We start from the raw sequence: 27,996 nt of genomic DNA, 5'->3' as shown, positions 1-27,996 counted from the left end.
CCTGGTCCCTCCTTCAGCCCCACCCCTTGCCCCACCCATTGCCCCTCCCCAGACCCCGCCTTGAAACAATTGGCGGGGTATGTATTGCAGAGTATTGGCGGGGTATGTTTTGCAGAGTATTGGCGGGGTAAGTATTGCAGAGTATTGGCGGGGTATGTATTGCAGAGTATTGGCGGGGTATGTATTGCAGAGTATTGGCGGGGTATGTATTGCAGAGTATTGGCGGGGTATGTATTGCAGAGTATTGGCGGGGTAAGTATTGCAGAGTATTGGCGGGGTAAGTATTGCAGAGTATTGGCAGGGTTTGTATTGCAGAGTATTGGCGGGGTATGTATTGCAGAGTATTGGCGGGGTATGTATTGCAGAGTATTGGCGGGGTAAGTATTGCAGAGTATTGGCAGGGTTTGTATTGCAGTGTATTGGCGGGGTAAGTATTGCAGAGTATTGGCGGGGTATGTATTGCAGAGTATTGGCGGGGTATGTATTGCAGAGTATTGGCGGGGTATGTATTGCAGAGTATTGGCGGGGTAAGTATTGCAGAGTATTGGCGGGGTAAGTATTGCAGAGTATTGGCGGGGTATGTATTGCAGAGTATTGGCGGGGTATGTATTGCAGAGTATTGGCGGGGTAAGTATTGCAGAGTATTGGCGGGGTAAGTATTGCAGAGTATTGGCGGGGTAAGTATTGCAGAGTATTGGCGGGGTATGTATTGCAGAGTATTGGCGGGGTATGTATTGCAGAGTATTGGCGGGGTAAGTATTGCAGAGTATTGGCGGGGTAAGTATTGCAGAGTATTGGCGGGGTAAGTATTGCAGAGTATTGGCGGGGTATGTATTGCAGAGTATTGGCGGGGTATGTATTGCAGAGTATTGGCGGGGTATGTATTGCAGAGTATTGGCGGGGTATGTATTGCAGAGTATTGGCAGGGTAAGTATTGCAGAGTATTGGCAGGGTAAGTATTGCAGAGTATTGGTGGGGTATGTATTGCAGAGTATTGGCAGGGTAAGTATTGCAGAGTATTGGCAGGGTAAGTATTGCAGAGTATTGGCAGGGTAAGTATTGCAGAGTATTGGCAGGGTAAGTATTGCAGAGTATTGGCGGGGTAAGTATTGCAGAGTATTGGCGGGGTAAGTATTGCAGAGTATTGGCGGGGTAAGTATTGCAGAGTATTGGCGGGGTATGTATTGCAGAGTATTGGCAGGGTAATATCACCGTGCATTTGGGAACCATGAGACACGGGGGGGGGCTCAGGTCACCTAGCACGTGTTCTGATTAAGGGGCACTCTACTAACTGTCAGGGGGGTAGACCTCTTTCCACCACCCGCCACCAACTCCCAGCTCGACCAGTTTTATACCATGTACCTTACATTCGTGATCTTGTCCACCAGCACCCATGTAGCATATTATGACCCCCACCCACCCAGCTGCCTACAAGCAAGTTTCTTCCACCTTTAACTCAAACTTAAAATAGTAATACTTCCAGGCTTTGGTGGTATAATAAAGACACATCATAGTCCAAAAACTCACATCTTTTGGCATAAGTCCAAGTTCCTGTTCCCTTCAGGTCATTGCTGATCGTTGAGTGTCTTAAAGCCCTTAGTTAGGGAAGCCCAGTTGAGGGAACTGAAGACAATTTCATGTAGCTCTCTGTTGCACCTTCTTCTTTAAATCCTTCCAAAAGACAGCTACAGCATGGTCAGCCAGTTCTGGGAGGGCGCCCAAGGATGTCCTCCCAGTTCACTGCCTCCCACTTGCCCTCGGGGGGGGGCGCACATCCGGCACGCTCTGTTACTGATGTGTCCATCAGACGTAGCTGACCACAGATTGTGGTAAAGTGCCAATCACAGTGGCCCTTTACCATGTGATCAGCTGTTCCCAATCACCATCATTGCCCATCAGTGCTGCCTATTAGTGCAGCCTCATCAGTGCCGCCTATTAGTGCCCATCAGTGCTGCCCATCAGTGCCTCCTCATCAGTGCAGCCTATCGGTTCCCATCAGTGTAGCCTCATCAGTGTCCATCAGTGTCCATCAGTGCAGCGTCATTAGTGCCCATCAGTACAGCATCATTAGTGCAGCCTCCATATCAGTGTCCATCAGTGCAGCTTACCAGTGCCCATCAGTGCAGTCTCATCAGTGCTCATCAGTGCAGCATCATTAGTGCCCATCAATGCAGCTTACCAGCAGCCTCATCAGTGCAGCCTCATCAGTGCAGCATCATTACTGCAGCCTCCTTATCAGTGTCCATCAGTGCAGCTTACCAGAGCCCATCAGTGCAATAGGGCTGGGGAAAAAAATCGATTTAAATCTTGAATCGAGTTGAGGTCAATTCGATTCAAATTTAAGCAAATCGATTTTTTTTAGATTTTTTTTTCACCACTGCGCCAATCCTGAGGAGCTGCGGGCAGGAGTTTTTAGGCGAGGCCGCGGCTCGCGGACTAGGCCGAAGCCGCGGCCTCGCCTAAAAACTCCTTCCCGCAGCTCCTCAGGACTGGCGCGGTGCCCATAAAAAAAACAAAAAACCTTAAAATCGCAGATTTTTTTCTTTTAGAAGATCGCCCAGCTCTACAGTGCAGTGTCATTAGTGCCCATCAGTGCAGCGTCATTAGTGCAGCCTCCATATCAGTGTCCATCAGTGCAGCTTACCAGTGCCCATCAGTGCAGCATCATTAGTACAGCCTCCTTATCAGTGCCAATCAGTTCCGCCTCATTAGTGTCCATCAGTGCAGCCTCACCAGTGCCCATCAGTGCAGCGTCGTTAGTGCAGCCTCCATATCAGTGTCCATCAGTGCAGCGTCATTAGTGCAGCCTCCATATCAGTGTCCATCAGTGCAGCTTACCACTGCCCATCAGTGCCGCCTCAACAGTGCCCATCAGTGCAGAATCATTAGTGCAGCCTCCATATCAGTGTCCATCAGTGCAGCTTATCAGTGCCCATCAGTGCAGCCTCATCAGTGCAGCATCATTAGTGCAGCCTCCACATCAGTGTCCATCAGTGCAGCTTACCAGTGCCCATCAGTGAAGAAGAAAACTACTTATTTGCAACATTTTATAACAGAAATTAAGAATAAAATTTTTTTTCTTTTCAAAATGTTTGGTCTTTTTTCGTTTATATATAAAAAAAAAGGTGATTACATTGGAGATTATATACCTACAAGGCTCTATCTGTGATAAAATGATAGAAATTTCATGTGTACAATGTTACATGACCACACAATTGTCATTCAAAGTGCGAGAGCGTTGAAAGCTGTACATTGGCTTGGGCAGGAAGGGGGTGGAAGTGCCGGTAGGCAAGTAGGTTAAGATGCACCATTATGTACCTACCTCTGGACTCCACCCACACTCTACATGGGGTTCTGCCAGAAGGGCTCGTTCCTGGGGACAGATCAGTGGAGATGATTTAGTGGAAGGCGTGGGGTTGGCATCTGAGGGCTCCTAAGGAAGCCATGCTTCAGGCAAGGGGACGGCATCGACACAGTAGCAGTACCAGATATCAAAGAGCCAGCAGGCCGGTGTATTTTGTGAGCTGGACTCCAGTGAGAACAAGTTGGTGGACGATGAGATATCAGACCACTTATGGGTGCCTTGCATGGAATATCAGGACGGCTCCACTACTGACGGTCTCCACTACTGACGGTCTCCACTACTGACGGTCTCCACTTCTGACGGTCTCCACTACTGACGGTCTTCACTACTGACGTCTCCACTACTGACGGTCTCCACTACTGACGTCTCCACTACTGACGGTCTCCACTACTGACGTCTCCACTACTGACGGTCTCCACTACTGACGTCTCCACTACTGACGGTCTCCACTACTGACGAGTCCACTACTGACGGTCTCCACTACTGACGAGTCCACTACTGACGGTCTCCACTACTGACGGTCTCCACTACTGACGGTCTCCACTACTGACGTCTCCACTACTGACGTCTCCACTACTGACGTCTCCACTACTGACGGTCTCCACTACTGACAGTCTCCACTACTGACGTCTCCACTACTGACTGTCTCCACTACTGACGTCCCCACTACTGACGGTCTCCACTACTGACGGTCTCCACTACTGACGTCTCCACTACTGACGTCTCCACTACTGACTGTCTCCACTACTGACGTCCCCACTACTGACGGTCTCCACTACTGACGGTCTCCACTACTGACGGTCTCCACTACTGACGTCTCCACTACTGACGTCTCCACTACTGACTGTCTCCACTACTGACGTCCCCACTACTGACGGTCTCCACTACTGACGGTCTCCACTACTGACGGTCTCCACTACTGACGGTCTCCACTACTGACGGTCTCCACTACTGACGTCTCCACTACTGACGTCTCCACTACTGACGTCCCCACTACTGACGGTCTCCACTACTGACGGTCTCCACTACTGACGGTCTCCACTACTGACGGTCTCCACTACTGACGGTCTCCACTACTGACGGTCTCCACTACTGACGGTCTCCACTACTGACGTCTCCACTACTGACGGTCCCCACTACTGACGGTCTCCACTACTGACGGTCTCCACTACTGACGGTCTCCACTACTGACGTCTCCACTACTGACGTCTCCACTACTGACGTCTCCACTACTGACGTCTCCACTACTGACTGTCTCCACTACTGACGTCTCCACTACTGACGGTCTCCACTACTGACGTCTCCACTACTGACTGTCTCCACTACTGACGGTCTCCACTACTGACGGTCTCCACTACTGACGGTCTCCTTGCCACATTGACTTGGGCAATACCTGTATATCAACCAACATAAAGCTCCACCATAGAGCTCCATCTGCCTTCATCTTCAGTTGCTCCATCATACCACCCCCCTGCATCCCGTTCCCCTGGTGCGGAGACGAGGACTTCCACTGTATTCAGGGAGAGAGGAGGAAGAGGTCAGTCCTTTTCTACCTCGAGAAGAGAAGAGGCATTAGAGGAATGTGGGATAGTAGCGTGAGGCTATCTCTTTTATAAAACAAATCCCTCTATTCTTCGTCACTCTTCAACTGTCCTTCATTTTAGTCATATGTACAGACCTCGACATGTGCCAATTCCCACTGGGGGCAGCTGTCTATTAACCCCTTACATACCCATCCTAATATTGTACAACCAATACAGTCCAGATAATTCTCTGCTATCCATCTACAGGGAAACCCACATAGATCACATGACCACATCACTGAGGATGGAGGAGGACCGGAGTCACATGACTGAGAGGATACTAAACCTCACCCTGGAGATCATCTACCTGCTGACCAGAGAGGTGAGGAGGATTCTGGGAGGTCACATGATATCACTCTTATCTCTATTAATAAAACACAGACCTGACCGGAGAGGTGAGGAGGATTCTGGGAGGTCACATGACATCACTCTTATCTCTATTAATAAAACACAGACCTGACCGGAGAGGTGAGGAGGATTCTGGGAGGTCACATGACATCACTCTTATCTCTATTAATAAAACACAGACCTGACCGGAGAGGTGAGGAGGATTCTGGGGGGTCACATGATATCACTCTTATCTCTATTAATAAAACACAGACCTGACCGGAGAGGTGAGGAGGATTCTGGGAGGTCACATGACATCACTCTTATCTCTATTAATAATACACAGACCTGACCGGAGAGGTGAGGAGGATTCTGGGAGGTCACATGACATCACTCTTATCTCTATTAATAATACACAGACCTGACCGGAGAGGTGAGGAGGATTCTGGGAGGTCACATGACATCACTCTTATCTCTATTAATAATACACAGACCTGACCGGAGAGGTGAGGAGGATTCTGGGATTCTAACATGATATTCCTATTGGTTCCCCAATACAGAGATTTCCTCTTGTGAAGTCCGGTGATCATATGACCATCACAGTGCCTCCATGTGACTCCCTAAAACCTGAGAGACACAACATGGAGAAGATTCTAGAAGTCACCAAGAAGATGATGGAGCTGCTGACAGGAGAGGTGAGGAGGATTCTGGGAATTGTGGGACATTATCCAGTAACAGACAAGGGATGTGTCTGGATGGTGACTGTATCATTGTGTGTGTCAGGTTCCTATAAGGTGTCAGGATGTCACTGTCTATTTCTCCATGGAGGAGTGGGAGTATTTAGGACACAAGGATCTCTACAAGGACGTCATGATGGACAATCAGCCGCCCCTCACATCACCGGGTAAGAGGAGACTTTATTGTAAAGGAGAGAGCAGTACGGAGGCTCCACCTAGATCCCCCATCATCTGATAAACACATAGAAACAATGTATTCAGTCAGTGTGTGTGTTTCCTACAGATGGATCCAGTAATGGGAACCCACCAGAGAGATGTCCCCGTCCTCTGTATTCCCGGGATTCCACACAGGAAGATCACACCATCCCCCACCATCATCAGGTAGATGAGGAACAATCACTGATAGTATCATTAGGATCTGTACATTATCTGCATTGTTACCATTGATGTCATTTTTATTATATATTCAGAGTGGAAACCTGGATGTTCCTACTGTCAAGATTAAAGAAGAGATAAAAGAGGAGGATGATGAGGATGGGGTGATGGAGGAAGTTTACAAAGATCTGTACCAGGACACCATGGGGGAGTCATCCAGCTACAAGAACCCACCAGAGAGATGTCCCCGTCCTCTGTATTCCCAGGATTCCACACAGGAAGATCACACCATCCCCCACTGTTACAAGGTTGGTGGGACGGAGATTATAAAACACAGACTTATGGAGACAATGTGGGGATTTTCTATGTGATGTCACAATAATAAATCTTCTATCTTACAGATAATTTTCTCTCTCATTTTCTTGGTTTAGAGTGGAGATCCAATGGATATAGAATTTGAGGTGAAATCAGAAGAAGAAGAGAGGTATGTGAGGGATGATCAGCAGTCTATGGAGGAGGATGGAATAACGGGGACATTTATAGAGGAGGACACTCCTACAGAGATCAGCACAGGTGGGTCATAAAGTGTGTATCAGAACACCCAAAAAAACCTACTAGTTATCTGGCTGTTAGGCCGAGCCCCTGGCTTGAGTACTTTCAGTCACTGACCTGTTCCAACAGTATATACAAAGTTTAGGGGGAGAAAGGGAAGTACAAATTTCTCAGTATGAATGTTGAAGTGCATTTATCATTTATAGTCTTCCCACCGCTATACAGAGCATAGACTTTACCACGTCTACAGTAACGTGATCAAATCCTCAAATGTTTTCAACTATTAACAGAAAGTTGCCATAAATGGCAACTCTTAACCCAATGATGGTTCCCTTCAGGATCAGCCCCGCTCTTATTACTAAATGGTTCAGCAAATAGGGCTGTGTAGTTCTTCCTCTGTTAGGAAGAAAGCAAAGAACGACGGAGGGGGTAGAAACTCTTGCCTTATAATCCCTCCACTCTTTTCACTCCTATAAAGACAGTTCTCATTGGTGCCTTCACTCTTTAAGGTCAATGGATATAGAAGTGAACTGGTTGGAGGTCAGGAGGAACTATCTGCCAGATATGTTCCTCAGCAACAAAGCTGTCTGAACTCAATTCTGGTTTAGGGGAACCAATCAGCTGATGTCTAGTAATAATCTTTGTATTTCTATTTTAGTAGATGGACGGGAGATGAGGAAAACCTCAGAGGATTGTCTCACTTTGTCTCCAGACTGTAAAGTAGAAGATGAGGACATCACACAGTATAGTCCAGGAGAAAACCCGACTACCTCAAATGTCCATCCGGCACCACACAGTGTAGATGGACCATCGTATTCCTCTTATCCCGAGGAACCTCAGACTGTGCGGGACGGTGCCGGACCATCGTATTCCTCTTATCCTGAGGAACCTCAGACTGTGCGGGACGGTGCCGGACCATCGTATTCCTCTTATCCCGAGGAACCTCAGACTGTGCGGGACGGTGCCGGACCATCGTATTCCTCTTATCCTGAGGAACCTCAGACTGTGCGGGACAGTGCCGGACCATCGTATTCCTCTTATCCCGAGGAACCTCAGACTGTGCGGGACGGTGCCGGACCATCGTATTCCTCTTATCCCGAGGAACCTCAGACTGTGCGGGACGGTGCCGGACCATCGTATTCCTCTTATCCTGAGGAACCTCAGACTGTGCGGGACGGTGCCGGACCATCGTATTCCTCTTATCCCGAGGAACCTCAGACTGTGCGGGACGGTGCCGGACCATCGTATTCCTCTTATCCCGAGGAACCTCAGACTGTGCGGGAGGGTGCCGGACCATCGTATTCCTCTTATCCTGGGGAACCTCAGACTGTGCGGGACGGTGCCGGACCATCGTATTCCTCTTATCCTGAGGAACCTCAGACTGTGCGGGACGGTGCCGGACCATCGTATTCCTCTTATCCTGAGGAACCTCAGACTGTGCGGGACGGTGCCGGACCATCGTATTCCTCTTATCCCGAGGAACCTCAGACTGTGCGGGACGGTGCCGGACCATCGTATTCCTCTTATCCTGAGGAACCTCAGACTGTGCGGGACGGTGCCGGACCATCGTATTCCTCTTATCCTGAGGAACCTCAGACTGTGCGGGACGGTGCCGGACCATCGTATTCCTCTTATCCTGAGGAACCTCAGACTGTGCGGGACGGTGCCGGACCATCGTATTCCTCTTATCCCGAGGAACCTCAGACTGTGCGGGACGGTGCCGGACGATCGTATTCCTCTTATCCTGAGGAACCTCAGACTGTGCGGGACGGTGCTGGACCATCGTATTCCTCTTATACCGAGAAACCTCAGACTGTGCGGGACGGTGCCGGACCATCGTATTCCTCTTATCCCGAGGAACCTCAGACTGTGCGGGACGGTGCCGGACGATCGTATTCCTCTTATCCTGAGGAACCTCAGACTGTGCGGGACGGTGCCGGACCATCGTATTCCTCTTATCCCGAGGAACCTCAGACTGTGCGGGACGGTGCCGGACCATCGTATTCCTCTTATCCTGAGGAACCTCAGACTGAAAGGGACGGTGCTGTCCTTACTACAGATAAGAAATGTTCCTGTCCTGAATGTGGGAAAATGTTTCGTTATAAGTCCATTCTCCATGTACACATAAGAAGCCACACGGGTGAGAAGCCATATTCCTGCCCTGAGTGCGGGAAAAGTTATTCACAGAAGTCCCATCTTTCAATGCATCAAAAAACTCACACAGGAGAGAAGCCGTATTCCTGCCCTGAGTGTGGAAAATGTTATTCACAGAAGTCTTATCTGTCCATACACCAGAGATCCCACACAGGAGAGAAGCCGTATTCCTGCCCTGAGTGCGGGAAATGTTTTTTACGTCAACAACTTCTAACTAGACATCAGATGTCTCACACGGGGGAGAAGCCGTATTCCTGCTCTGAGTGTGGGAAGTGTTTTTCACAGAAGGCCCATCTTTCTTTACACAAGATGTCTCACACGGGCGAAAAACCACATTGTTGCCATGAGTGTGGAAAATGTTTTTCACAGAAATATTATCTTTCCACGCATCTGAAATTGCACACAAGTGAAAAGCCGTATTCCTGCCTCGAGTGCGGGAAATGTTTTGCACATCGACACGATCTAACTAGACATCAGACATTTCACATGGGGGAGAAGCCGTATACCTGCCCTGACTGCAAAAAAAGTTTTTTCAAAAAATCTGAATTACACAGACACCAAACATCTCACACGGGAGAAAAGCCGTATATCTGCCCTGTGTGTGGGAAATGTTTTTCACACAAGGCAAGTCTTTCTGTACATCAGAGAACTCATACAGGTGAGAAGCCGTATTCCTGTCCCGAGTGCGAAAAATGTTTTTCAGAGAAGTCTAATCTTTCCACACATCTGAGATTTCACACAGGGGAGAAGCTGTATTCGTGCCTTGAGTGCGGGAAATGTTTTTCAAGGAAGTCTTATCTTTCCATACATCAGCTGTCTCATACGGGTGAAAAGCTGCATTCCTGCCCTGAGTGCGGTAAATGTTATTCACGGAAGTCTGACCTTTCCACACATCAGAAATCCCACCTAGGGGAGAAGCCGTATTCCTGCCCTGAGTGCGGGAAAAGTTTTGCACATCAGCACAATCTAAAAAGACATAAGAGGTTTCACACAGGGGGGGAGTTTATACCTGCCCTGAGTGCGAGAGATGCTTTCTAACAAAATTAGAATTAGACAGACACAAAACATCTCACATGGGGGAGAAGCCACCGTATTCCTGCTTGAGTGTCGCAAATGTTTTGCGCATCGACATGATCTAACTAGACATCTCAGGCTTCACACGGGTTTCTGAGTGCAGGAAATGACGACAACTTCTAGCTAGACATCAGCTGCCTCACACGGGTGAGAAGCCGTATTCTTGCGCTGAGTGTGGGAAATGCTTTTTTACGTCGACAACTTCTAGCTGGACATCAGCTGCCTCACACAAGGGAGAATCCGTATTCCTGCCCTGAGTGTGGGAAAAAAAATTTACGTCGACAACTTCTAGCTAGACATCAGCTGCCTCACACGGGGGAGAAGCCGTATTCCTGCCCTGAGTGTGGGACATGCTTTTTTACATCGACAATGTCTAGCTAGACATCAGCTGCCTCACACGGGTGGGAAGCCGTATTCCTGCCCTGAGTGTGGGAAATGCTTTTTTACGTTAACAACTTCTAGCTAGACATCAGTTGCCTCACACGGGTGGGAAATGCTTTATACGTCAAAAAATTCTAGTTGGACATCGGTTGCCTCACACGGAGGAGAAGCCATATTCCTGTCCTGATTGTGGGAAATGCATTTTTACGTTGACAACTTCTAGCTAGACATCAGTTGCCTCACACGAGTGAGAAGCCGTATTCCTGCCCTGAGGGTGGGAAATGCTTTTTTACGTCAACAAATTCTAGCTAGACATCAGTTGCCTCACGCGGGGGAGAAGCCCTATTCCTGCCCTGAGGGTGGGAAATGCTTTTTTACGTCAACAAATTCTAGCTAGACATCAGTTGCCTCACGCGGGTGGGAAGCCGTATTCCTGCCCTAAGTGTAGGAAATGCTTTTTTACGTCCAAAAATTCTAGCTAGATATCAGCTGCCTCACACGGGGGAGAAGCCGTATTCCTGCCCTGAGTGTGGGGAATGCTTTTTTACGTCAACAAATTCTAGCTAGACATCAGTTGCCTCACGCGGGTGGGAAGCCGTATTCCTGCCCTAAGTGTAGGAAATGCTTTTTTACGTCCAAAAATTCTAGCTAGATATCAGCTGCCTCACACGGGAGAGAAGCCGTATTCCTGCCCTGAGTGTGGGGAATGCTTTTTTTACGTCAACAACTTCTAGCTGGACATTAGTTGCCTCACACGGGGGAGAAGCCGTATTCCTGCTCTGCGTGTGGGAAATGCTTTTTTACGTCAACAACTTCTAGCTGGACATCAGTTGCCTCACATGGGTGAGAAGCCGTATTCCTGCCCTGAGTGTGGGAAAAAAATTTACGTCGACAACTTCTAGCTAGACATCAGCTGCCTCACACGGGGGAGAAGCCGTATTCCTGCGCTGAGTGTGGGAAATGCTTTTTTACGTCAACAAATTCTAGCTAGACATCAGTTGCCTCACGCGGGTGGGAAGCCATATTCCTGCCCTAAGTGTAGGAAATGCTTTTTTACGTGCATGCTTGGCCAATCACAGCGCCAGCAGCGAGGAGAGCCATGATTGGCCACAGGCAGGATGCCTGTGGCCAATCATAGCTCAGGCTGTGTAGTACACGCCCCACACTATATAAGGCCGCCAGCGCGGCCGCCTTGTGTAGTGTGTTGGCGTCTGAAGCAGTGGGTGTTCTGTGTACCTTCAACACAGTACACACCGATCGTTTTCGGCCGATTTTCGATCTTGCTGTTGTGTAGTGGTTGTTGTCTGCTTGCCCTGACCGCAGTATACACCGCTATATTCACCTTACCTATATAGCTAGTGATCTATCTTTTATAATAGAGCTTGCAGTCAGTAGTGTTAGGAGATAGTGCATGCTGTCTGCGTGCTCTGTACCCAGTACACACCGCTATATCCACCTACATAGCTCTTCTCTATTTGAGCCCACTTGCCATCTGCAGGAGTTATTGGAAGTTGTGTGTGCCTCCAGCACAGCACAGTATACATCTGTATATACCCCTTTATCTCTGGTGTTCTATAATAAAGGCATCTGCAGGAGTTAGTGGGTATTGTGTGCCTCCAGCACAATATAAACTACCCAACTGCTGTTTTACCCAACTCCCTTCAGGCCATTACCATGTCTGGAAGGCCAGCAAGGAGAGGCAGACAGGCGCGCGCCGATAAAAGAGGGCAAGCAGGCTCTGTGTCTAGAGACAACAGTGCTGGTCGTGGACGCGGTGCATTGTCATCAGCACGTGGCCATGGGACACGCTTGTCCTTCTTTTCGGCAGCTGGACATGTTGAACCGCAACATGCCAACGACTTGGTAGAGTGGATGACCAAGCCCTCTTCATCCTCCTCATCCTCTCTCACCCAGTCTCAGGGTACTAGCAAAGCAGCTGCCAACGCATCGTCTTCCCTCCTCTCAATGTCATCATCAGTGACTCCTTCCCTAGACCCACCACGTCCTCCTGAGGAGTCTCCTGAACTCTTTGAGCACAGTGTTGGGTACATGCTCCAGGAGGATGCCCAGTGTTTGGTGGGCTCTGATGATGACACTCAGCTAGAGGAAGGCAGTAGCGTGAGCGCAGAGAGAGGGGATGCTCAATAAGGACAGCAATCTGGCAGTCATGTTCCACAAGCTGCAGCATACTGCCAGGTTTGCTACAGCGATGAAGAGGGAGGGGATGATGAGGGCACTGACTCCACGTGGGTGCCTGAGAGGAGGAGGAGGCACATGTCCAACGAGGCAGGATGCCCTCCGGGGGCCAGCTTAGGGGCAGCACACCGACTGAATCACACCGCAGAGCTCCGCCTGTGCAGGGCGCTGCCTCTGCGCGTTATTCTAAAAGTTCTTTGGTGTGGGCCTTTTTTGAGACGAGTGCATCAGATCACACCGCTGCTATGTGCAACATATGTCTCAAGCGTATCTCGCGTGGCCAAAACATCAGCCGCTTGGGCACCACATGCTTGACCAGACATATGTTGACCTGCCATGCAGCTCGTTGGCAAGCGTACCTCAAAGACCCACACCAAAGAACAAAGCGGACCTCTCCTTGCTCCTCATCAGCTGGCATCTCCAACCCCACTAGACCTTCAGTCCTCTCTGAAACCTGCTCTGAGAGGAATGAAGGTGTAGAATTAGGTGTGTCACAGCCAAGTGCTTCCGGGCACTCTGCTAGCAGTACACCCACGTCCGATTATAGCAGGCAAATGTCCCTGCCCCAGCTGCTGGACCGGCGAAAGAAGTTCACTCCCAGCCATCCACATGCCCAGCGGTTGAATGCTAGCTTGGCTAAATTGCTAGCACTTCAACTGCTGCCTTTTCAGTTGGTAGACTCGGCCCCCTTCCATGAGTTTGTACAATGTGCGGTTCCTCAGTGGCAGGTCCCCAAATGCCACTTTTTCTCACGGAAGGCGATTCCGGCTCTCTACCGGCATGTGGAAGGCAATGTCCTTGCCTCGCTGGACAGGGCGGTCAGCGGTAAGGTGCATATTACCGCTGACTCATGGTCCAGCAGGCATGGACAGGGACGTTACCTGTCTTTCACGGCCCATTGGGTCACTCTTCTGGCAGCTGGGAAGGATGCAGGACAAGGTGCAGTAGTGTTGGAGGTTGTTCCGCCACCACGCCTCCAAAATGCTACTATTGGTTGTGACACACCTCTCTCCTCCACCCCCTCCTCTTCTTCCTCCATGGCCTCTTCCAGTGCTCTGTCCTCAGAACCAGCGGTGCTCCGTAGGCGTTCCAGGGGCTATGCAAGTACGCAGGCAAAACGATGCCATGCCGTGCTTGCGCTGGTTTGTTTGGAGGACAGGAGCCACACTGGGGCGGATGTTTTGTCAGCTCTGCAGGAGCAGGCCGAGAGGTGGTTGACGCCACGCCAGCTTAAGCCAGGAATGGTGGTTTGTGACAATGGCACCAACCTCCTCTCTGCCCTCCGACAGGGACAACTGACCCATGTGCCCTGTGTAGCTCACGTCCTTAACCTGGTGGTGCAGCGGTTCTTGGGCAGGTACCCCGGCTTACAGGATGTCCTGAAGCAGGCCAGGAAAGTCTGTGTGCATTTCCGCCGATCATTTAATGCCTGTGCTCGGCTGGCTGAGCTCCAAAAGGAGTTGAACCTGCCCAAGAACCGCCTTATATGTGACATGCCCACCAGGTGGAACTCAACGTTGGCCATGCTGCAGCGGCTGCACACGCAGCAGAGGGCCATCAATGAGTACCTGTGCGACTACGGCACCAGGACAGGGTCAGGGGAGCTCGGTTTTTTCTCACCACGCAGTGGGGCATGATCAGGGATGCATGCACTGTCCTGTCACCGTTTGAGGAGGCCACAAGGATGGTGAGCAGTGACAGTGCATGCATCAGTGACACTGTACCTTTTGTCCACCTCTTGGAGCATACGCTGCGTGGAATAATGGACAGGGCACTTGAGGCAGAACAGAGGCAGGAAGAGGAGGACTTCCTTGCCTCTCAAGGCCCCCTTTATCCAGAAAGTGTTCCTACTGTGCCACCCATCACACAGGAAGAGGATGAGGGGGAGGAAGAGGAGGAGGAGGATTGTGTCAGCATGGAGGTGGAGGCTGGCATTCAGCAGCAGCAGTCTTGTAGGGATGATTTACAGTCCCAAGAAACACGTAGACTTGTACGTGGCTGGGAGGAGGTAGCTGCGGATCATGTTGCCCTTAGTGCCCTGTTTAACAGGGGCATTTAATTACAATTTTTGATGCAATGCTTTGCAGCAGGGCAAAATTCCTGCAATAAAACAAGAATATATGGGAGAGGTTGCAGTGTCGTGGCACCAGCGCCTAAGGCCCAATTTTTCTGCCCCTGTTTAACAGGGACATGTAATTACAATTCTTGATATAATATTTCACAGGAGGGCGCGTTCCTGTGCCCACCCAGAGTAACTGTGAGGACTTATAGTGTTGTGGCACCAGCACCACAACCACCAAAGGTCAATTTTTCTACCACTGTTCAACAATGGCATGTAATTACAATTCTTGATATAATCGTTCACAGCAGGGCGCTCCAGCGCCCACCAAGAGTCACTTTGAGGGCTTACAATGTTGTGGCAAAACCAATACCTTGTTCCGCCATTTCTGCAGAGCATATAGGGCAGGCCCCTACTTTCAAACATCCAACTTACAAACATCTCCTACTTGCAAACGGAAGGAGACAACAGAAAGTGAGATGAAAAAAGATGGACGACAAAACAAATTATACAGGGGTGATAACCCTTCCCTATGTTTTCCAAAAAGCTTAAAAATAGTTTTTTTGACTGGAGCTACACTTTAAAAATGTACCAGTTGAAAATTACAAACAGATTCAACTTAACACAACAAACCTACACAGTCCCTGTCTTGTTTGCACCGCCTGTATACTGCTGTTCTGAGTATATAGGGCCTGGGGGCCACACGCATTTCCTTTTTTTAATATGGGTACAGGGTTCCCCTTAACAAGACCCAAAGGGGCTGGTAATGGGCAGGGAGGGCTACCCATGCCATTTTTCTGAATGATTTTCAACCATATTGCAGGAACCAGATATAACATTAAAACCGCAAGCAGTTTTAAATGGTGTTATTTCCGTTTAATGTCATTTTGTGCAGGGACTGTTCTAAACACGGGAAACACGTGGCACTTCACAGGCATCCTACAGACACCCCCCAGGTACCATATTTAAAGGAATATTTCACTTTTTTTTTTCACTTTAATCGTCATTAAAATCAGTGCTCCCGCCAAAACGGCCGTTTTTAAAAACATTTTATGCATTGACCCATGTCCCCTGGGGCAGGAGCCAGGTCCCCAAACCCTTTTTACGACAGTATCTTGCATATTAGCCATTAAAATTAGCACTTTTCATTTCGAACGTTCGAGTCCCATAGACTTCAATGGGGTTCTAAAGTTCGTTCGAATTTGGGGTCCGTTCGAAAGTTCTGGTGCGAACCGAACCGGGGGGGGTGTTCGGCTCATCCCTACATAGGATGTCTCACACGGGTAAAAAAAAAAAAAAAGACGTATTTTTGCGTGTGGAAAATGTTCCATAAATGTCACAAAATCAGATCTTTTTTTTTACAGATAGTTTATATTAAGCAATGTTTAAAAACTTACAATACAGGTAGGCCCAGCCAATAGACTCATACGAAAAAAAAACATACATAACCATGGAAATTCAAGTCATATCAGAGATACAAATCGAGAAAATGCCGTCATGGAGGATTCCCTCAGCCGACGTGCCCCAGTCTTTAGGGCAGTGTACTAGTTATATACATAAACATTCAAACAGGAATGGATTACACGAGATGACCATCAACCTCCCCGGCATCAGAACATTCAAGAGACCAGTGACCATCTTCCAAACCATTGTGATTGTCTACTTTACGTGTTATATAATATATCTTGTAACGAAAAAAGTTCCGTATTGATGAGAGTAGCTTCGCATTCAGTTTGGAAAATCAATAAACACGGATAAAATGGAACAAAGCAGCAGTATGCATATTTATTTACCTATTGTGAGGCCCCTGTCTAAACAATATACATCGATCAGCCATAACCTTCTGACCACCACTGAAAGGTAAAGTGAAGAACATTGAGTATCACATGACAATGCCATCTACAAGTTGATGGGATGTATACTATATTTCCAAAAGTATTGGGACGACTGCCTTTACACGCACATGAACTTTAATGGCATCCCAGTCTTAGTCCGTAGGGTTCAATATTGAGTTGGCTCCGCCCTTTGCAGCTATAACAGCTTCACCTCTTCTGGGAGGTCTTCGTGTGTCTATGGGGATGTTTGACCATTCTTCCAGAAGAGCATTTGTGAGGTCGGGCACTGATGACCACCAGGTATGCCACCCATGGCCACCAGGGATGTCATTATGTTCCCAAAAATGATGCCAATCTGTGCCCACCAGTAATGCCTGCCAGTGCCTCCTTTACAGTGAGGCCCATCAATGCCACCCATCAGTGCCCACCCATGCGCATCAGTGCCACCGATAAATACCCATCAGTGCCACCTATTAGTGTCCATCAGTGCCACCTATCAGTGCCGATCCATGCTCATCAGTGCCACCCATAAGTACCCATCAATGCGACCTCTGAGTACCCAACAGTGGCATCTATCAATGCCACCTATCAGTGCTCATCCATGCTCATCAGTGCCGCCTATAAGTACCCATCAGTGCAGCCTATCGGTGCCCATCAGTGTCACCTATGAGTGCCCATCAGTGCCACCTATCGAAGCCCATCCATGCTCATCAGTGCCACCCATCAGTGTCAATCCATGCTCATCAGTGTCACCTATGAGTGCCCATCAGTGCCGCCTATCGAAGGAAATGTTTGACCATTCTTCATGAAGCGGATTTGTGAGGTCAGGCACTGATGTTGGACGAGAAGGCCTACGCTCGCAGTCTGCACTCTTATTCATCGCAAAGGCATCTATCGGGTTGAGGTGCAGGCCAGTCAAGTTCCTTCACCCCAAACTCGCTCATCCATATCTTTATGGACCTTGCTTTGTGCACGGGTCCAAATCATTTGGTGGAGGGGGGATTATGGTGTGTCGTTGTTTTTCAGGGGTTGGGCTTGGCCCCTTAGTTCCATTGAAGGAAACTCCTTAAGGTGTCAGCATGCCAAGACATTTTGGAAATATTTCATGCTCCCAACTTTGAGGATACAGTTTGGTGATGGCCCCTTCCTGTTCCAACAAGACTGCACACCAGTGCACAAAGCAAGGTCTATAAAAACATGGATGTCTCCACTCTTATTCATCCCAAAGGCTTTCTATCAGGTTGAGGTCAGGACTCTGTGCAGGCCAGTCAAGTTCCTTCACCCCAAACCCGCTCATCAATGTCATTATGGACCTTGCTTTGTACACTGGCCAAATCATTTGGCGGAGGAGGGATTATTGTTCGGGGTTGTTTTTCAGGGGTTGGGCTTGGCCCCTTAGTTCCAGTCAAGGGAACTTCTAAGGCGTCAGCATACCAAGACATTTTTGACAATTTCATGCTCCCAACTTTGTGGTAACAGTTTGGGCATGGCCCCTTCCCGTTCCAACATGACTGCGCACCAGTGCACAAAGCAAGGTTCATAAAAACATGGATGAGGGAGTTTGGGGTGGAGGAACTTGACTGGCCTGCATAGAGTTCTGACCTCACCCGGCTCTGAGAAAGTGATTGGCAGCTATGGAGCTGCCACATCACTTTCACTTTCAAGCAGGTAGGCGGCTGAAAGGAGGGACTCTGCTGGGGGTACCTGATGTAAGGACGGACTCTGCTGGGGACACCTGATGTAAGGACGGACTCTACTGGGAAGGCCTGATATAAGTAGGGACTCTGCTGGGTATGCCTGATGTAAGGAGGGACTCTGCTGGGGGCACCTGATGTAAGGAGGGACCCTGCTGGGGACACCTGATGTAAGGAGTGACTCTGCTGGGGGCAACTGATGGCATCTGGTGGTAGGCGATATGGCAAGAGACACGCTCAGGGCTCCCACTGATTTGGCATTATGGTGAGTTGAATGATTTCATTTTATATAACAATGTTAGAATAGAAATAATGTGCTTCAATCATCCTGACACCATAACAACTATGGTGCTGGGATGATTGAAGCGCTAACACCAGGTGTTTGGAGTATCTTTATCTGCTGATTTCTGGAATACACATATTTCTATTGTGGTGTAGGATCTGGGCCTGCTGTCCCTCCATCCCTCTTTCCTTTCTCTCCCTCCCTCCCTCCCTATCTCTTTCTTTCTCTCTCTCTCTCTCTTTCATCTCAGACTATAACCACACCCCCTTTGAGCCACACCCAATATTTTGCTTAAACCACGCCCACATCCTGCTGCGACGCGCCTTGCGCGCCAAATTTTTTAATTTTTTCGCTATCCCACACCTGCAAATGAATGCCCCGCCCCTAATTATAATAAGACTCCACCCACAGTCAAAAAAAGCATCCCTGTACATTTTTTTACAATGTTGGCTATGACTGAATATTAGTGTGACACATTGCATGTATATTTTTCAGTCGGTGTGATCATACAATGAAGTGTGCATATTGTTGCTAAAGGGGGTATAGTTTGCATAATATATTTCTCTCCACCTTGGTGGGAGTGGAGATGACCCCATCTATAAGGATATACAGTACATACAACACACAGCACAAGGCCGTGTTCACACTACGAGAGGTTTCTTGGGGCCGCAGTTCCTCTGAGCTCCACAAGGTGGTGATCTCACCTCTAGCCAGACAGGAAGTCTTTATGGAAGACAGGAAGTGATGTCAGGTATAAACAAGAAGTTCCGGGTGAGAGGTGAGTTGGGAGGAAGTGGAGAGGGCTCTTTGCTGAAACTGGCAGTAGAGGAGGTAAAACATTAAATCGTGCTGTTCGACTTTCCTCTTTAACTTTCCCTCCTATCAGCCTGATGTACACAGCCAAATAGATATAATATTTATGTGCCCAAAGTGTTTCTATCACTCTCAGTATTTCCTCAGATTTCATATCATTTCACATATTGAACTGACAACAAAAAGTAATGGTGAGCCCAGAGAGACCCTCATACTATCCCCCATACATCCCCATCCTAATATTATACAACCAGAACAGTCCAGATCATTCTCCGTTATCACATATTGGTCTACAGGAAACCTGCATAGATCACACGACCAATGAGGATGAAGGAGGACCGGAGTCACATGACTGAGAAGATACTAAACCTCACCCTGGAGATCATCTACCTGCTGACCGGAGAGGTGAGGAGGATTCTGGGAGGTCACATGACATCACTCTTATCTCTATTAATAAAACACCGACCTGACCGGAGAGGTGAGGAGGATTCTGGGAGGTCACATGACATCACTCTTATCTCTATTAATAAAAACACAGACCTGACCGGAGGGGTGAGGAGGATTCTGGGAGGTCACATGACATCACTCTTATCTCTATTAATAAAACACAGACCTGACCGGAGAGGTGAGGAGGATTCTGGGAGGTCACATGACATCACTCTTATCTCTATTAATAAAAACACAGACCTGACCGGAGAGGTGAGGAGGATTCTGGGAGGTCACATGACATCACTCTTATCTCTATTAATAAAACACAGACCTGACCGGAGAGGTGAGGAGGATTCTGGGAGGTCACATGACATCACTCTTATCTCTATTAATAAAACACCGACCTGACCGGAGGGGTGAGGAGGATTCTGGGAGGTCACATGACATCACTCTTATCTCTATTAATAAAACACAGACCTGACCGGAGAGGTGAGGAGGGTTCTGGGAGGGTCACATGACATCACTCTTATCTCTATTAATAAAACACAGACCTGACCGGAGAGGTGAGGAGGATTCTGGGAGGTCACATGACATCACTCTTATCTCTATTAATAAAACACAGACCTGACCGGAGAGGTGAGGAGGATTCTGGGAGGTCACATGACATCACTCTTATCTCTATTAATAAAACACAGACCTGACCAGAGAGGTGAGGAGGATTCTGGGAGGTCACATGACATCACTCTTATCTCTATTAATAAAACACAGACCTGACCGGAGAGGTGAGGAGGATTCTGGGAGGTTACATGACATCACTCTTATCTCTATTAATAAAACACAGACCTGACCGGGGAGGTGAGGAGGATTCTGGGAGGTCACATGACATCACTCTTATCTCTATTAATAAAACACAGACCTGACCGGAGAGGTGAGGAGGATTCTGGGATTCTAACATGATGTTCCTATTGGTTCCCCAATACAGAGATTTCCTCTTGTGAAGTCAGGTGATCATATGACCATCACAGTGCCTCCATGTGACTCCCTAAAACCTGAGAGACACAACATGGAGAAGATTCTAGAAGTCACCAAGAAGATGATGGAGCTGCTGACAGGAGAGGTGAGGAGGATTCTGGGAATTCTGGGACATTATCCAGTAACAGACAAGGGATGTGTCTGGATGGTGACGGTATCATTGTGTGTGTCAGGTTCCTATAAGGTGTCAGGATGTCACTGTCTATTTCTCCATGGAGGAGTGGGAGTATTTAGAAGGACACAAGGATCTCTACAAGGACGTCATGATGGACAATCAGCCGCCCCTCACATCACCGGGTAAGAGGAGACTTTATTGTAAAGGAGAGAGCAGTACGGAGGCTCCACCCATCCCCCATCATCTGATAAACACATAGAAACAATGTATTCAGTCAGTGTGTGTGTTTCCTACAGATGGATCCAGTAATGGGAACCCACCAGAGAGATGTCCCCGTCCTCTGTATTCCCGGGATTCCACACAGGAAGGTCACACCATCCCCCACCATCATCAGGTAGATGAGGAACAATCACTGATAGTATCATTAGGATCTGTACATTATCTGCATTGTTACCATTGATGTCATTTTTATTATATATTCAGAGTGGAAACCTGAGAGATCCTAAAGTTGAGGTGAAAGAAGAGATAAAAGAGGAGGATGATGAGGATGGGGTGATGGAGGAAGAACACAAAAATCTGTACCAGGACACCAAGGTGGAGTCATCCAGATACAGAAACCCACCAGAGAGATGTCCCCGTCCTCTGTATTCCCCACAGGAAGGTCTTACCGTATCTCAATGTTACAAGGTTGGTGGGACGGAGATTATAAAACACAGACTTATGGAGACAATGTGTGGATTTTCTATGTGATGTCACAATAATAAATCTTCTATCTTACAGATGATATTCTCTCTCATTTTCTTGGTTTAGAGTGGAGATCCAATGGATATAGAATTTGAGGTGAAATCAGAAGAAGAAGAGAGGTATGTGAGGGATGATCAGCAGTCTATGGAGGAGGATGGAATAACGGGGACATTTATAGAGGAGGACACTCCTACAGAGATCAGCACAGGTGGGTCACAAAGTGTATATCCGGGAACAATAAAACACATATACAGTAAATCTCTGTAATACATGAACATGTCCCCAAGTTTTATCTCTTTAAGTACAGAAAAGTACCCTTTGATCTGCCAGAATTCCACTCAAGTCTGACCGATGGGTGTCAGCCCTTTCCAGTTTCCTCTTGCCAAACCACTAGGACCCATCCCATCTTCACAACATGAAGGATAATCATTGTGTAGTTTCAGGATAAGTGGGGGAGGGGGAGGATTACTCTCCTTGAGATAACACAGGACAGATCTTGATTTCTGGCATTTTTCGATGGTATATTTAAAGTATTATTTTAAAGATACACACCCCACAAACCCTTTACCTAGTGTATCGTCACAGCGCTACAGATGACCCAAATTTTACACCTTAGCTGCCACTTACCATAAACTATCAAATATATAAAGGTGCATACAAAACTAGTGTTAAAATTCCAAATGACTAATTGGTTGCACGTGGCGCTATTACCTGTGTACCTTTCAGTAAACGTACCCTCACCTCCTCAGTGATCCTATCTCAAACCATAAATTGTGTGATCAATAACAAATTATATAAATATTTATCACTCAGTGAATACCCAAATTTACATTTAGATTACATATACAGTGACAAATATAAACAAATGTGAATATAGTCCATCCACCAAACAATATTTAAGAATATCCAGATTACAGAAAGTCTTTCTATAAATGCGTGAACAAATCTCCAGTGTTCAGATTCCTTTTTACAAGTGACTCCTTCACCACACCATCCGTGATTTATGATCCCCCCTTCGTGAAAACACTCACCGACTGATAAGCCTTACACTCTCGTGTGAGGCTAAAAGGGCTTTCAAAAAATCTCTCAAGATGAAATTCAGACACCAGCACATCCGATTTGATCTTCTCCACTTACGCACTTCATTGTATATATATATATACCTTCCCCAAGCTTTGGAATGAATTTTTCTGGAATTCCTTCTTCACTTAGGACAGTAAAATGCTGCCACAACCTCAGGACACAAGACCCAGAAACGGAGTACCATGGGACCTCAGAAGCAGAGAACCTGTGACTGTACACAGCACTGACTGAGGAACACCCACCACACCGCCCATATACAAAGGACAGGAGGAGTACAGACAACCCTGGACGTACACTGCTTCGTGACGCGTCTGCGTTGGGAGAAGCAGTGTACGTCCAGGGTTGTCTGTACTCCTCCTGTCCTTTGTATATGGGCGGTGTGGTGGGTGTTCCTCAGTCAGTGCTGTGTACAGTCACAGGTTCTCTGCTTCTGAGGTCCCATGGTACTCCGTTTCTGGGTCTTGTGTCCTGAGGTTGTGGCAGCATTTTACTGTCCTAAGTGAAGAAGGAATTCCAGAAAAATTCATTCCAAAGCTTGGGGAAGGTATATATATATATACAATGAAGTGCGTAAGTGGAGAAGATCAAATCGGATGTGCTGGTGTCTGAATTTCATCTTGAGAGATTTTTTGAAAGCCCTTTTAGCCTCACACGAGAGTGTAAGGCTTATCAGTCGGTGAGTGTTTTCACGAAGGGGGGATCATAAATCACGGATGGTGTGGTGAAGGAGTCACTTGTAAAAAGGAATCTGAACACTGGAGATTTGTTCACGCATTTATAGAAAGACTTTCTGTAATCTGGATATTCTTAAATATAGTTTGGTGGATGGACTATATTCACATTTGTTTATATTTGTCACTGTATATGTAATCTAAATGTAAATTTGGGTATTCACTGAGTGATAAATATTTATATAATTTGTTATTGATCACACAATTTATGGTTTGAGATAGGATCACTGAGGAGGTGAGGGTACGTTTACTGAAAGGTACACAGGTAATAGCGCCACGTGCAACCAATTAGTCATTTGGAATTTTAACACTAGTTTTGTATGCACCTTTATATATTTAAAGTATTAATGAACCCTCAGAATTTTTCACTTTCTGGTAGAGGTGCCAAGGTTTAGTTATCCAACTCAATCAATGCTCCCTGATTGACAGATAACAGAATCAAGTATAACCCCCAGCATTGGTGTCAGTGACTGCAATAACCCTGGTGGTCAGGAGGAACCTTTTACAAATTAAGATCCTCAGAGACAAAGCTGCCTGATGTGGGCGGAGTCCTGGTTTAGGGTAACCAATCAGCTCATGTCTGGTAATAATCTTTGTATTTCTATTTTAGTAGATGGACGGGAGATGAGGAAAACCTCAGAGGATTGTCTCACTTTGTCTCCAGACTGTAAAGTAGAAGATGAGGACATCACACAGTATAGTCCAGGAGAAAACCCGACTACCTCAAATGTCCATCCGGCACCACACAGTGTAGATGGACCATCGTATTCCTCTTATCCCGAGGAACCTCAGACTGTGCGGGACGGTGCCGGACCATCGTATTCCTCTTATCCCGAGGAACCTCAGACTGTGCGGGACGGTGCCGGACCATCGTATTCCTCTTATCCCGAGGAACCTCAGACTGTGCGGGACGGTGCCGGACCATCGTATTCCTCTTATCCTGAGGAACCTCAGACTGTGCGGGACGGTGCCGGACCATCGTATTCCTCTTATCCCGAGGAACCTCAGACTGTGCGGGACGGTGCCGGACCATCGTATTCCTCTTATCCTGAGGAACCTCAGACTGTGCGGGACGGTGCCGGACCATCGTATTCCTCTTACCCTGAGGAACCTCAGACTGTGCGGGACGGTGCCGGACCATCGTATTCCTCTTATCCTGAGGAACCTCAGACTGTGCGGGACGGTGCCGGACCATCGTATTCCTCTTATCCCGAGGAACCTCAGACTGTGCGGGACGGTGCCGGACCATCGTATTCCTCTTATCCCGAGGAACCTCAGACTGTGCGGGATGGTGCCGGACCATCGTATTCCTCTTATCCCGAGGAACCTCAGACTGTGCGGGACGGTGCCGGACCATCGTATTCCTCTTATCCTGAGAAACCTCAGACTGTGCGGGACGGTGCCGGACCATCGTATTCCTCTTATCCTGAGGAACCTCAGACTGTGCGGGACGGTGCCGGACCATCGTATTCCTCTTATCCCGAGGAACCTCAGACTGTGCGGGACGGTGCCGGACCATCGTATTCCTTTTATCCCGAGGAACCTCAGACTGTGCGGGATGGTGCCATCCTCTCAACATTTAAGAGGTTTCCCTGTACTGAGTGTGGGAAGTGTTTCAGTTTTAAATCCAATCTTAATGTGCATAAAAGAACTCACACAGGAGAGAAGCCGTATTCCTGTCCTGACTGTGGTAAATGTTTTTCAAATAAGTCCAATTTTTGCAAACATCAGAGATCTCATACGAAGAATAGTCCAGGAGAAAACCCGATTATCTCAATTGTCAACCCATCATCACACAGTGTAGACAGATCATCGTATTCCTCTTATCCTGAGGAACCTCAGACTGTGCGGGACGGTGCCAGACCATCGTATTCCTCTTATCCTGAGGAACCTCAGACTGTGCGGGACGGTACCGTCCTTCCAAAACGTAAGAGGCATTCCTGTCCTGAGTGCGGGAAATGTTTTTTAAACGAAACCCAACTTTCCGTACATCAGAGATCTCACACAGGTGTGAAGCCATATTCCTGCCCTGAGTGCGGGAAATGTTTTTCACAGAAATCCACTCTTTCCACACATCAGAGATTGCACATGGGTGAGAAGCCATATTCCTGTGACGAATGCGGGAAATGTTTTACAGTACAATCCCAATTTGTTATACATCAGAGATTGCACACGGGGGAAAAGCCGTATTCCTGTCCTGAGTGCGGGAAATGTTTTTCACGGAAGACAGCTCTTTCCGATCACCAGAGATCGCACGTGGTGAAGAAGTCGTATTCCTGTCCTAAATGCGATAAATGTTTTCAAACTAAGTCGGATCTTGACTTACATGTGAGATTACAAACGGAGGTAGGTCCACTGTCCTATATAGCTTGGAGGAGATGTAACCCCCAGAAGTCCTCTGTTTACAGTCATCTGAGATTGGACACGGAGGAGAATGAACTTTCCTGGTCTGACTGAGGGAAATGTTCCTCACTGAAGTCCTGTCTTCCTGTACATCAGGGGGTCCCACACAACCCTCGAGGTGTATTAGTGAGTGCGGGAAATGTCTTGTATATGAATTTTGCTGGACATGTGGGGAAGAAGCAAACCCTGATATACACCTCAGATATACTCCATGGCTGATCTTCATCATGGAAGAAACAGTTGATAAGGAGATCAGAGATCACCAAATGCATGGATGAAGTGTTGTACCGTGTCGGCCATTGATAGCAGGAGAAAAATAAAAATGGAGTCCTTACCTCTCATTGGCTGAGTACATTTTGTGGTATGGAGACTTAGAGGTCTATTTTTCTCTTGCAAGAGGTCTGTTTTCTCAAGTCGTCTTCCAGGACGAAACACGTTAACCCCCACCACTTAAAAAGCGGTCCTCTAGGGCTTTTAAAATGTAAATGGAGTCCTTACCTCTTATTGGCTGAGTACATTTTGTGGTATGGGGACTTAGATGTCTATTTTTCTCTTGCAAGAGGTCTGTTTTCTCAAGTCGTCTTCCAGGACGAAACACGTTAACCCCCACCACTTAAAAGGCAGTCCTCTAGGGCTTTTAAAATGTAAATGGAGTCCTTACCTCTCATTGGCTGAGTACATTTTGTGGATTTCACAAACACTTACAGGTCCGTTTGTTAAACATTTGTTGAATGAATGTGAGCAGTGATTTCCTATGATCATCAGCGCCATCTAATGGCAATAATACGGTAATGTAGTATTTCTGCTGCATTATGGCCACTAGATGGAGCTGCCGATCATAGGAAATCACTGCGTATATTTAAATACTGCCAGAATCTGTAACAGCTGGGGGGATGCTCGTCACATTCATCCAAGAAATGTTTTATAAATAGACCCCTTATCCTCCGTCAGGCGTGGCTTCATAAAAATAACTCGGAGATCATACACTTATGAATAAAGAAGACAAACACGGATATTCTTTTTTTTTTTTTTTTTAACCCCGATTCACAGAAATGACATTTTCAAGCATTTTAATTGATTTTCATGTCCTCTAAATGTCGGTAGACTCTTATATAAAGATAGGAAGTATGTAGCAGATAAATGAATAGACCTCCCAGCAATGTTATTACCAGGCTGCAGCTAGGGGGAGCTCTAATGTGTGAACACAGGGGAGTGATTCCATCTCGCTCTCATGAACCCATTCACTATAACAGCTGTTTTTTTTGTTTTGTTTTTTGCATATACAGATATACTGTACAGTACTGTATATTTTTGGACTTATGTTAAAATACGCATTTTGGGGTCGAAGAAATAAAACCCTCAAACATCCATTTTCTGAAAGCAGAGGCCCTGGGGAATAAAATGGTGGTAGTCGCTAGCTCAGTATTTTATTAAGGTTACGCATCAGTAAAACCAAATGCATTAAATGTATTTTCAGTGCACACAAATGAAATATACGACCCTATTTTTCTGACAAAATATTAAAAGAGGAGGTTGTGTGTCGAGTAGATTGATACCGAACATGTCAAACTTGTGTGTGGCGGAGCAACAATGACAAACTTCGGGTCCCCAAAAAACTCCGGGAAGGACCTCTTCTCCTTCCTGGAGAAATCGGCTTCACTATTTTAAGTAACACCCTCCCAGGTAAGTGCTAAGATAGTTAGGTAAGTGTTATGCTCCGTACACACGGTCGGAAATGGTCCGATCGGATTATGTTGTCGGAAAATCTGATCGTGTGTGGGCTCTATCGGACTTTTTCCCGAGAGCTGGATCTAAAATTTTCCGACAACAAAATCCGATCGGACTTTTTCCGATCGTTTGTAGAGAATTCCGACGGACAAAGTGCCACGCATGCTCAGATCAAATTACGAGACCAAAGCTATTGGCTACTAGCCTCTACGTCTCCCCGTCGTACGCAACGAACGTCACCTCATTCCGAACGATCGGATTTTCCGACAACTTTGTCCGACCGCGTGTATGCAACACAATTTTC

General features: G+C 47.4%; 5 protein-coding genes across 5 annotated transcripts in view; 4 read left to right on the top strand and 1 right to left on the bottom strand.

Moving 5' to 3' along the window:
• The window catches only part of LOC143955465 (uncharacterized), a 230,834-nt gene that overhangs the window by 107,381 nt on the left and 95,457 nt on the right, over nt 1–27,996 (bottom strand). The gene's annotated exons all lie outside the window — the stretch shown is intronic.
• LOC143955927 (uncharacterized) lies at nt 4,746–22,877 on the top strand. Its single transcript, XM_077466050.1, has 5 exons — nt 4,746–5,269; nt 5,835–6,178; nt 6,295–6,392; nt 21,487–21,690; nt 21,814–22,877. Exons 2-5 carry the CDS (start codon nt 6,097–6,099, stop codon nt 22,012–22,014), a joined length of 585 nt encoding a protein of 194 aa, XP_077322176.1. The 5' UTR covers nt 4,746–5,269; nt 5,835–6,096; the 3' UTR covers nt 22,015–22,877.
• Nucleotides 6,458–12,300, top strand: LOC143955365 (uncharacterized). The gene is made up of 3 exons (XM_077465429.1): nt 6,458–6,694; nt 6,818–6,959; nt 7,597–12,300. The coding sequence occupies exons 1-3, from the start codon at nt 6,458–6,460 to the stop codon at nt 10,128–10,130; spliced, it is 2,913 nt and encodes a 970-aa protein (XP_077321555.1). The 3' UTR covers nt 10,131–12,300.
• On the top strand, nt 19,393–21,122 carry LOC143955364 (uncharacterized). The gene is made up of 3 exons (XM_077465428.1): nt 19,393–19,832; nt 20,839–21,056; nt 21,107–21,122. Exons 1-3 carry the CDS (start codon nt 19,749–19,751, stop codon nt 21,120–21,122), a joined length of 318 nt encoding a protein of 105 aa, XP_077321554.1. The 5' UTR covers nt 19,393–19,748.
• The window catches only part of LOC143955363 (uncharacterized), a 40,936-nt gene continuing 36,838 nt past the window's right edge, over nt 23,899–27,996 (top strand). The window contains exon 1 of the mRNA XM_077465427.1: nt 23,899–26,015. Coding sequence (XP_077321553.1) covers nt 24,099–26,015 — 1,917 coding nt within the window. The 5' untranslated portion in view covers nt 23,899–24,098. The remainder of the gene's footprint in view (nt 26,016–27,996) is intronic.

Source organism: Lithobates pipiens, unplaced genomic scaffold (assembly GCF_037356315.1).
Source record: "Lithobates pipiens isolate NorthernLeopardFrog02 unplaced genomic scaffold, aLitPip1_a1.2 Scaffold_35, whole genome shotgun sequence".
Taxonomy (NCBI): domain Eukaryota; kingdom Metazoa; phylum Chordata; class Amphibia; order Anura; family Ranidae; genus Lithobates; species Lithobates pipiens.
This window is presented reverse-complemented; position numbering and strand designations above follow the sequence as displayed.

Bases quoted from the DNA above. Each gene is read 5' to 3' on its own strand.
- LOC143955927 (XM_077466050.1), top strand. From the start codon at position 6,097: ATGGAGGAGTGGGAGTATTTAGGACACAAGGATCTCTACAAGGACGTC. The intron at 6,179-6,294 runs GTAAGAGGAGAC...TGTTTCCTACAG, and splicing joins GCCGCCCCTCACATCACCGG to ATGGATCCAGTAATGGGAAC. The intron at 6,393-21,486 runs GTAGATGAGGAA...TTATATATTCAG, and splicing joins CCATCCCCCACCATCATCAG to AGTGGAAACCTGAGAGATCC.
- LOC143955365 (XM_077465429.1), top strand. From the start codon at position 6,458: ATGTCATTTTTATTATATATTCAGAGTGGAAACCTGGATGTTCCTACT. The intron at 6,695-6,817 runs GTTGGTGGGACG...TTCTTGGTTTAG, and splicing joins CCATCCCCCACTGTTACAAG to AGTGGAGATCCAATGGATAT. The intron at 6,960-7,596 runs GTGGGTCATAAA...TTTCTATTTTAG, and splicing joins TCCTACAGAGATCAGCACAG to TAGATGGACGGGAGATGAGG.
- LOC143955364 (XM_077465428.1), top strand. From the start codon at position 19,749: ATGAGGATGAAGGAGGACCGGAGTCACATGACTGAGAAGATACTAAAC. The intron at 19,833-20,838 runs GTGAGGAGGATT...TCCCCAATACAG, and splicing joins TCTACCTGCTGACCGGAGAG to AGATTTCCTCTTGTGAAGTC.